Source organism: Macadamia integrifolia, chromosome 2 (assembly GCF_013358625.1).
Source record: "Macadamia integrifolia cultivar HAES 741 chromosome 2, SCU_Mint_v3, whole genome shotgun sequence".
Classification (NCBI taxonomy): Eukaryota; Viridiplantae; Streptophyta; class Magnoliopsida; order Proteales; family Proteaceae; genus Macadamia; species Macadamia integrifolia.
Genome location: NC_056558.1, coordinates 31,771,543 through 31,782,774, shown reverse-complemented (window position 1 = coordinate 31,782,774; position 11,232 = coordinate 31,771,543). Strand labels below are relative to the sequence as shown.

General features: G+C 35.5%; 1 protein-coding gene across 1 annotated transcript; it reads right to left on the bottom strand.

Moving 5' to 3' along the window:
- Positions 1 to 4,453: 4,453 nt before the first annotated feature.
- Positions 4,454 to 9,329, bottom strand: LOC122059939. Its single transcript, XM_042623039.1, has 5 exons — positions 9,192 to 9,329; positions 8,534 to 8,669; positions 5,513 to 5,606; positions 4,775 to 4,855; positions 4,454 to 4,695 (listed from the first exon to the last, which is right to left on the bottom strand). Exons 1-5 carry the CDS (start codon positions 9,217 to 9,219, stop codon positions 4,558 to 4,560), a joined length of 477 nt encoding a protein of 158 aa, XP_042478973.1. The 5' UTR covers positions 9,220 to 9,329; the 3' UTR covers positions 4,454 to 4,557.
- Positions 9,330 to 11,232: the final 1,903 nt, after the last annotated feature.

Below are 11,232 nucleotides of genomic sequence, written 5' to 3'. Positions count from 1 at the left end.
TTTTTTTTTATAATTAAATATTTTCTAAAAAAATAAATTTCTTTATTAGTCTCAAACTCTCCCACCCCTTTTACGAAAAATTAACTTCTCTCTCTCCCACTTTCCCACTTTCCCACTTTCCTTTTGAAACTCTTTTCCTTCTACCAAAAAATATTTATTTTCCACATTTGTCACTCACGTTCCTCTCTCTCTCTCTCTCTCTCTCTCTCTCATCTTTTATTATATTCTTTCTTTATTAATTTACTTCTCTCTTCACTATCTTGCTATATTTTATCTCTTTCTATTTTTACTAAACAAAATCTATATATTTCTATATTCTCTCCTCTCAATTGCTTTTCTAATTTCGTTTAACTTCTTTATCAATAAAAAATATTTAAAAAAAAAATAGTTTCCTTATAATCTCCAACTCTCATACGGTTAAACCCCCTTTCTACCAAAAGAATTCTCACGATTCTCTCTCTCTTCTTTTGAAATTCTTTTCCTTCTAGCCAAAAAAAAAAAAATTTTCATGTTTTGTCTCTCACGTTCCTCTCTTTCTCTCCTTGGCTCTTGCAGGAAGGGGCTGACATTAGTTGAGAAGAAAACAAAGCATGAGACGCTGAAGGATCCTTACTTCTGAAGTTGGTTCCGGGAATGATGTACTTAGATTCATTCTTCAGTAATTTCTTTTGTTTCTCTAGGTTATTGTTTGAATTTGATTTCTGTCAATGCTTTTTTTCAAATATATATATATATATATATATATATTTTTTTTTAATTCATAGTTCTTTTGTTCTTGGACTTCTTTTCATTCCTATAGTTTTAATTTTCATAGTTTACCTATATATGTAGAATAAAAATTTTAAAAAGTATTGGAATTGTTGCAAGTCTTTATCACTGATTGAGAGTCCGAGGAGTCGATGGTTTCAATTACAATAGAGCTTTGTCTTTTCGTCTTATGCAATGTAAGTGATATCATGTGGTTTATCAAAGTGTTTCCATGGATTTACTCTTCTTTGAATATCTAAATTTGAAATCGGTAAAAAGTATGAATTATTTCTTTCAAATCCCTTTGTCATTGTTGCGGATAAATAGAGATTTTTCTAATTCCCCTTCTCTCTCTGACAGTTCTCTTCTCAATTCACTTCACTCACCCACTCCCTCGACTTGTCTCCGACCAAATCCAATCTCGAATATGTGAGAGCAATAATGTTGGCACAACTTTAACACTGAGCAGCAACGATCGAACTCACTTTTGAAACGATGATTAGAAGTCAGACTTCTCTGCAACTTTGTCGACACTGTGAAAGATGTAAAAAATATGAAATATTTCTCTCAAATTCCTTGTCATTATCAATATTTAAGTTGAAGATACTATGGAATTTATCGATTCGTAGTATAGAATATTACTTTTTTTTCTCTACGAATTTTTATTTTTTTTCTGCATTGAGGGTCTCATGATCTTATCAACTATAAATTAAGGCATTGAAGGTTACTTGATTCTAATGATTTTTTTATGAATATTTATTTAGCCAATTCAACCATATTTTGCCATCTTATCCGACTACTTATTTTTAGATTTGTGTTCATTGCAACAGCTCATTGGAATTCTTTAATTAGCTATCCCTTGTTTCAATGGAAATTTAAGGAGAAGAAGGTACGTAGATGTTGCTCAAGGTTTTCCTGTAAAGTAGCCTACGACCCGTTTGTGTTTTGAATTATTGTAGTAATTTTTCTTGTGATTTCAGTTTTATAAATTATTCTATATACTTTATACTAAATAAAAAATTACTGAACGAATGGTTTTTGTTTTAATTTGTAATATTGAAGAATGACGAATCAAATCATTTTCCTAACACTATTTGGTTTTCATCTCAAAGCATTATTGTACCATTCATAACGCCCTATAGACCTTTCAAGATATCATTTTCTTCTGAGTTTGTCTAACATTGAAAATAAATAAACGTCAGTAGAATGCACTCCAAAGTCACGATAACGTTTTTAAAATCCATGTATACACATTCACATATTTGACTTATTTGTGATCCAAGAAAGTAATTTTGCTTTAACCAAAAAAAGGGGAAAAAATGCACTATTGATAGATGAATTGAGGATAACATTTATTATATTATTTATTTTGTGCTGTACACCTCCCTCTCTCACAAACCCTATCTCTTTCAAATCCTCTCACCCTCAACATATGGCCACACGTGCATTTGCACGTGTAATTTTTACTAGTATATATATATATATATATACCACACCATTATTGTATAAAAGCACGAAGCGGCAAATCTTTCACTTGATAAATTTGTCATTTTTTCTTTATTATCTCTTCTTTTTATTCTTATTTTATTTTCTTAAATTGTTCATACCCTTTATATTATTATATTTTTATAATAATTTTATCCATTATTTTTTTAATTTCATCCACTTTTATTTAATTTTTTTTTTATTAAAACTCTTTCTTTATTTTTTGCTTTTTCTTAAAACTCTTTCTCTCCCTCTCACTCTCACACGATTTTATCCACTTTCCTTTTTTTATCTCTCTCTCTCTCTCTCCCTCTCTTCCCTACTTTCACACGATTTTGTCCATTTCTTTTTTTCTTTTTAGTAAAACTCTTTCTCTTTTTCCCTTTTTTTTTTGTTAAAACTCTTTCTCTCCCTCTCATTCTCACACGATTTTGTCCACTTTCATTTTTTTTTAATTAAAACTCTTTCTTTACTTTTCTAACTAAAACTCTTTCTCTCTTTCCTTTTTTTTTTCTTTCCTAGAACTGTTTCTCTCCTTCCCACCCTCACGCGTTCCTCCCACTCTTTATTTTCCCTTCACCCGTCTTTTGAATGGCAAATTTTTTTATTGCCCACGATTCTTTTGAAGTTGGAAGTTTCGCCTTTATTGTTAGGGTTTTCCATCAGTGTATATCATCCTTAACACCAATCAAGTTGTTTTGCAAATCTGGTCTTCCAACTAATTCAATCCTTTGACATATGTACCAAATATTTAACGACTATTGCCATATATTTCCTTCATAACACTGGGAAGTAAATATTTCAAAAGTATTTGTTTCACAATTCTCTCTCTCGTCCACACATGTTTGTACGTCTACCTTATATATATATATACACGTTAAATTCAACAAAAAACATCGAAAAAATAGAAAACTTGTACATGATGAAAAAAAATATATATATTTGGACTCAATTTCCTTCACCCACGGTGAAAGAAAACAACTTAAGCCATGATATCTGAACATTGGATTGGACTAAGGTCGGGTGCTTCGACTATGTACCATAGGGGGTGGGAGTTTAACGATGAACCTAACCTCTAGGAGTCCAATCATGGGACCACATCATGATTGATGAGGAGCTTCTCTTCTCATCTTAACTGCGAAAGCTTTTCTCAAAAAAAAAAAAAAAAAAAAAGCCCTATTTGTTTCACTTCAATTTCAAAGATCTAAATTATTTCATCAAAAACATCACTGTATAGATGATATTTATATTTGCCGGTAGGGAGAGGATTCCATAAAAGACAGTGTGACTTTTGTACCTATTACAATCCCATATCAGCTTATGGGGCTGATATCACTGATCCCACATCGGTTTCTTATGAGAATTGATGCATGTTGATATAGTTTTGGGTCCCCTCACTTTGTAAGTCGATTTATGGGGTTGAGTTTTTTTAAGACCGTAATAGTGGTACCAGAGAAGCCGCTCCTGGGTCCCCAGGACCTTAATAGTGCCAGAACAGGGACCAATGGAAATTGTTCTTTTTCCCTTATCTACTCGACCATACTGACACGGTACAAAATAAACAAGGATCTGAACCTACAGCAATTCTTTCAATCTTAACACAACAGGGGTTAGAAAAAAAAATTTGTTCATAATACTCATCACCACCATGGGCTAATGATCCTCCATAATGCTCTAACCAAAGTAGGCTAATGATCCTTCATAACACACTAACCACTTTAGGCTATGGATCCTCCCTGTCTCTTTTTTTCCTTTTTAATGTAAATCAAACAGCATTCATTGCAACAGGCTCACAGCAACGGTTTCAATATGGAGGTGAGAGTGAATCAGAAACCGTTGCAGAATGGGGTATGAATGTCTTGGAGGGGTTCTGTAGGGAAGGAACTGGTTCAAATGAGTGCACATTAAAATGCAGGTTGGGATTATTCAAACCGTCAAACCCAAAACACCTTGGAAGGGTAAAGGGGGGTTTGCAGACACGGTGGTTCTGGATCAGACTATGGTCTTTCTCAGGCATGTCTTTATCTTACTCACAGTCCCAAACTGCTTATAAAGCACGAAAAAGCTCAATTGAGAGATGAAAATTCTCCTGAGAGTTGGCCAAAAGGTGAGAATATCTAATAAATAAGTGGTCTCGTCTCATTTCCCTGTATCGCTAACTTCTTTATCTAATAAATTACCTAGGATGGCCACTTGAACAAGCGAGCATTACACCAAAAAGTGCAAAAATCAAATTCGTATAAAAAATATCTAATCAAACATTATAATGTAGATTTCAAACTGCTGAAACTGAGACAACATACAAGAGTTGACAGCACCAAGTGTCTACATGGTAGCCTCTACTTCTGCATCGTTTTCCATTGGCTCGTTGACAACATTTTTTCCACCTCTCAACCGTGATGAGACGTTGTCAATGGCTGAATTGAGTTGGCTTATTTTTGCATTCAAGGTCTGCCTGGTCTTCTGCAGTTCAAAAATAGATCTGAATAAGTTCTCACATCTATAACAAAGTTGTAAACAAAGTCAAAGGTCCTGAACGTACCTCTAGGCCTTCATCATAATATATAGGTCGCCTAGCCCTTCGGAAGCCATATTCATCTTCATTTAGAACAGCTCTCCTAATCTGCTTGCAAGAAAGGAAAATGCTTAAAACTCATCAGGATCAAATTCAAATTGAAATTCATTTTCTTTCAGAAGAAATTTAGGAAGCTACACAATGCCTAAAGCACATCAAAATACTCAACAAGTATGCTTTTGTCCTCAGTTCTAGCTACCTCCAATTTCCAAACGGACTGATTGATGCATGATTCGACATGCTTGCCTCATGTAGGGCAGGAACTTGAAGATGGATTTGCAGAAGACTATTCAAGGCAGACACAAAGCGTTTGGAATGTCTAGTCAATGGAGCAAGCCATAGACAGGAGCACATGATTGACGAAAAGTTTTTCCAGTTATTGAAAATGCAAGAAAAGGCCCACCACAGCAGCAAACAACAAAAAATGATGCTTTTAAGGAGTAGTCTTGATGCCAACAATTTCAATCATTGTGATTTCGATGAAATTCAAAGAAAATTGAGGGATTTTCTAATGCCTTTGAACTTTTGGAATACATGTGTTTTATTGGTTGTTAAAATACTTCTGCAAATCCTCTGACAAAATGTTCAGAGTTTGGTTCTTAGACATATGCAAGAAGTTCATAGAGGGAAAGGGAGTTAATTTTTTTTTGGTGTATGTTGTGTGTGTGAGAGAGAGAGAGAGAGAGAGAGAGAGAGAGAGAGAACCTGTGGAGCAAAGACATATGCCAGTGTTCCAAACAAAGCACCTCCTAGAAAGAACCCAGCAATGAAATCACCGCCACCACCTCTACCCCCATCACTGTACATGTTGAAGAAAATGAAAGAGAATGAGAAGAAACAAGAGCAGAAACATAACCATGAATAAAATTACCAAATTGCATGCTTGTTGGTTCTCAACACCCAAAACCAGAGCAGTATAAGCTAAAATAAGGATTAAAAACTAGAAACATACGACACAATGCATCTTGGTTTGCTTTTCATTTGGCTGGTTTCTTCTTCTTCTTCTTCTCAGGTATGACCTCTCCACACTACTTACCCTTACTGTTCTTCATCGTTTCTCTTTCCCTATTCCTTATTTTCTTATTTTTTCATTACTGTCCTATTTTCGTATTTGTTCATTACTGTACTATTTTCCTGCACCCGCATGATCGGTTGGGTTAGGAAGAAGTTGTTAGATCTCCCTGATTGCCAGCCCATTCAACCTCAGATTTTGGGGGTTAGTTAACCTGTCTAGGAAGATCTAAATCCTGGATTTTTATTCCTGAAACCCCTATCAGCTGTGAGATCAAAACTTTAGATTAGCGTCTCCTCTGGTTTCAGCAATTTGTTCATCGATTTTAGCTTGCTGAATCCCATGATGATTGGTTGGTTTACAAAGAGCAGAGGATTAGCAACCTTGTCCTTAATTTTCAGGTTGAAAGGGTTTAATTCTAGTGAGACAACTCACCCGAAAGCAACTTGGTTCCTTCGTATTCTGTTCCCAATCATGAAGTTGAAAAGGTTACTTCTGTTATTTGCAAATAAGCTCTTATATTTGCTGTTTTATGATTTCATAAATTGCTTCAGTTTTAAACCCAGACTATTCTCCAATTCCAGAATAGTCCTTTTCCCTTTCAATTTAATTACTTCTCTTTAATCTACCAAAAAGGTCCTCAATATACTTAAGGGTTTCAGAACCAGGAGCTGCATTAGCAACTTATGTCTAGAGTTAAACCAATGCTCATCCAACTTTTGGGTGTCTAGAGTGTCAGACACATCCATACCCATATCCACACCTATGTTATGTCGTGTCAACATCAGTACTCATAGGGTACATAAAATGTCCTGTAACAGGGGTCAACGGATGTCAGAACTCAAAAGGGATCCAAGGCTGTTGGAGACTACAGTGGCTAATTTTATAGGCTAGAATTATTGCAACCTTGATGAACGTCTCATTCAATTGGATCCCAAGATCTCGCAACTCCATTGCTAATGAGATTTCTAAGGCTGGCACAAGAAGATATTCTAAGTACATCGAGAATAATCCATCAGTGGTCTAACTGTTTGGCAGTTTCTACTTTGTTCTTGCTGCTGCCTGAAGCCTCTTGTACCTTCCTTTGCTTCATCCTGCTAATATATTCATTAATTATCCCCAAAAAAAAAATAAAAAAAAATACTGTACACATTTAAAACTCAAAGCATCTTAAGCTAATTTCATGCACCACCCATCTCTTTTTAGTACTAATGTTAATTCTGTATGGTAGAAATCTCAGCAATTGCCTATATCTTTAGCTGGATTGACTTCACATACGAAACCAAAATAATTTTATTAAACATTCATCAATTAAAAATTAATATTCACCAATGATGCAACACAAAGACAGGCTGCATGCGAATGTGATGGCAAAATAGGAATGGACCATGATGGGGACATTAAAAGAAATGAAATTGTCTTAAATGAAGAAAAATGTCAAAGTTTTTCTCTCACAGAATACTACAAATTAGGTAATTATTGGGTTGTGAAGCAAGCCAGAAGAAAATTTGCTCTGTGACTTGAATCAAGCCCGATAAAATGAACAGGAAAATCCAAAATAACGAACTAGCGAACCATTCAACTGGCCAAGTAAGATTGACTTGTCGGGAAATCAGTCATCATGAATCCCAACAACACAAGCTGGAACAGGTACTTAGTAAAATAAGTCAGCAAAACTTCTCTTTAACCTGAGATGCAGTTTTAGATGGGAATATAAAATGAAATAAGTGAACAGTTGAGCTCCTTCTATGCTATCCTTCAGTGGGTAGTCCAATGAACTGGAAAATAATAGGTTTTGGGAAAAGGCAGGCACTAATTGAACTAGGCTTTTGGGCCTGCATCAGTGAATGAAAGATCTTTATGTTGTTCAAGTAAAACTGTTGTATTAATATACACGAATTAATTATATTCACCAATGAACAAAAGACCTGTCATCTGATATTGTTCTAGTCCCCACTTCAACCTTTTTAAATATCCAGTAAAAGAATATCATATTGAAAATTGAATTTAATTTATATGAATTTTTCTCAAGAAAAGTCAGTTCATGATGAAGTTAGCACAAGATGTTCATTATTTAAATCTCCAAAGGAAACTGATGCTTAGTTTCATCAACTGACAAACATTGGAAAGGTGATGAAGAATGTTTCAATTTCAAACGTTCAGGAAAAAAGAACAATTCGCATACATAAAAGGGATAAAGATCATGACTGATACACAACCCATGGAACTTTCCCTGCCCCTGATTGGTGCACTAGATAACATTTTAAATCTCAGCAAAAATAACCAACCCACAGAGTAACACAGAGGAAAATGGTAAAAATCAAGAAGTATGATTAAGAAAGATATAACATGTTAGTAAACCATGGATTTAGAAGAATTTCCAAAATGGTGCAAATAGAAAATTTTGTTAAAAACAAAGTGAATGCCTCAATGGAGAGTGATAAAATGCAACTCCTACAGTTAGGTCTTGATGGATGATGTTTACTGTTGTTTCATGTCCAAATAGAATCCAAAATCCTCTTGTTCTCCATCATTCTGTCATATCTAATGCAGGGGAAGTTACGAAATAAGTGTGAATAAAACAAGATTCTTCTTAAAGTGGCACCGGTGACATTTTGGTCTTTCTACATCCATAGCCAGAAATATTCTTTCTTCCTTTCTTTGATTAGTAACGAGAAAAGGGATTTTGCAGATTGAAGTCCAACATTTCTTACTTGTATTCTGCACGAACAGATAATTTACGATTGGATCCAGACTGATTGAATTTCTTTTGATATGCCACTCTAGGTGGGTGCCCTAAAGAACTGAGCTTCGTTGACCGGAGTTCACAAGTCTTGAAATAAGATCCACCTACATCCAAATAAATCTCGTTGAGATACTAGAATTGCTATCCAATATTAATAACAAATTCTACAGTAACAGATTATCAGGCATCCCAAATATTATAATTATCCCTAGTATCAATATGTCATGATCTATGAATTTTCATAGAGATGCGTTTCAGATCTGATAATTCAAGACAGAGGGAAACCCTTCACCTTAAACACACGATCAAGACAAACTATGAGGTATGAACAAAATCTGAGAATTACAGAACCAAGATTAAAGGGAAACCAAAAACCCAAAACGCCAAAAAATTTAAAACTACAAATAAAAACCAGATCTTTGCTCGTTCTGCCAATATATGAGAAAATTACCTAAGACTGTATTATAAAAAATGAAAATCCAAAGGAAAATTCAGTGATTAAACTAGACGAATTCTTGGCAAGTTAAATAAAAATGAGAATACTTTCCATCAAAGATCCAACGAGGTCAACGGAAATAGCCCTAACAAAGCTGATATTCTATCCCCATGAAGCATAGAAGACCTACCAGTGACAGAAGTGCAGGAAGACGCCATGGAGATCGAGCGAGATGCAGAGAGAGAGCTGGAGAAGGATACCAGAAGAAATTCAAGTCCCAAGGCTGGAATTATAAGCCAAAATCCAAATAGCCCTCTGGAGTCTGGAGTCTGGAGTCTGGACCAGGAGTGCAACCGGGTTGTGCTGGGTCGGGGTTTTTAAAATCCGGTCCAACCCTAGCTCCCCTTAAATCAGCCCAGATCCAATCCTTTGGGCTCAACCCAGCCCGACCCTGATTGATCCTTATTGAGCCAGGCTGGCTGGGTTAGTTTTGATTGACCCTGGTAGCCCATAATTTCACCATTTTAGGGACAGTTAAAGTCGGGCTGGGGTTAGCAGAGATGAGGATGCTACGTGATATATGCAGTAAGACCAAGAGGTATAGAGTAAGGAATGATTGTATTAGAAACAAAGTGGGGGTCGTTTTGATTCAGGACAAGTTCCTTGAGCGCTAGTTGAGGTGGTATGGTCAATCAGAAAAAAATGACTAGATTCAGAGGGTGCCAGAAGAGGTAGAGGCAGACTTAAAATGACTATTGACAAAGTGGTAAGGAAATATATGCAATTGGTAGAACTAGAGTCTAGTATGGCCGCAAATAGACCTATGTGAATGATAAAGACCTGCATAGCCGACCCTTTGTAGGAGACGTTCCTGGGATGTTGTTCTATTTTTACTGCTAAAACATATTTCTTGTATCATCTTCTACTTCCTTGTTGCATTTTGTTTATCTTATATTTTTTTTTTCTTTGTTGAACGTATTGGATCCATGTAGCCGACCCCATTTAGTTGGGATAATGTTATGGTTATTGTTGTTGTTGTTATGCAAAGTTGGCAATAGGGTTGCCCTTTTTTTTTTTTTTTTGTTAAATTGCAAGCATGATATATAATTGCATATTAAATTTAGGGAAATTTACATCCACCTCCCCTTGCGTTTGCCTTTATTATGTTCTCCCCCCTTGAGTTTCGTTTATCACATTTAAACCCACCCAACTAACACTGTAAGTGAGGTGTTACTTTTTGAAATGAAAAAGACTTTTATACCCTAATTATATTTTGAACTAAAACATCCTAATCTAAGGACCATTTTACCCTTTACATCTTCAACCTTAAAATCCCTAAATCTCCAAATCCTTGTCTTCCATGTCCCGCGAAGATGAAGAGGAGAGAATATTCCGGAGAAGGTGTTTCTATTGGTTTGGGGGATTTTTCAAAAGGGGAGTGAAGATGAAGAGAGGAAATGGTCCCTTGAAATCAGATTACAAATGCAAGACATCTTACCTGCATTCAGAAACTCGGAGCATAAGGTTCTCAAATCATCCTCGTTGAGCTTCTTTCCTTCATCTGGAAGCCAAATCTTTAACAATGTATCATGATGATTCTCCTTTCCTTTAATCTGGGCTCTTATCAATGTGGTGAGAACATTTGTATGTTGGTTTTGTAGATCGAATAGTTCCTTCCGCAACTTCCTAAAGATTATCTTCCCCAAATTTGGCATGTAGGTCAAGATTTTGAATCTACTGAAGTTAACAGAGAATGTTCTCTGAGAAGCTTCGACATTTTTTATAACCTCCTCATCGAATATTTGGTCGAAACACATGAAAAGTACTAGGGAAAACATGGTGTGATGAATGTGTGTGATTACATAAATGGCTTTGCCAGATTCAGATTGTTCTTTGAGCTTGCTGGTAAGTGTTTGCAAGACCAACTTGTGGTGTGTTCCTGTAACTGTTGAACATGAAATAGAGAGGGTCATATCTCATCAGTTTTTGAATCTTAGCCGAATTTAGATCCAAGACCAGATCCTACATGTTAAGAATACTTTGGGAATTTTAGGGATTTTGGGGATTTTTCACTTTCATGGGTTGCGAGATTCCCCCGGATTTCAGATCTTCTCCAGGATTCAGAGCACTGAAGGAAATCAGACTCAGCTTCAATGGATCAACACGGGGTACATAGCCAATTCAATACCGATACTTGAGTGATATAAAATAAACATAAATTTATTAGTAGG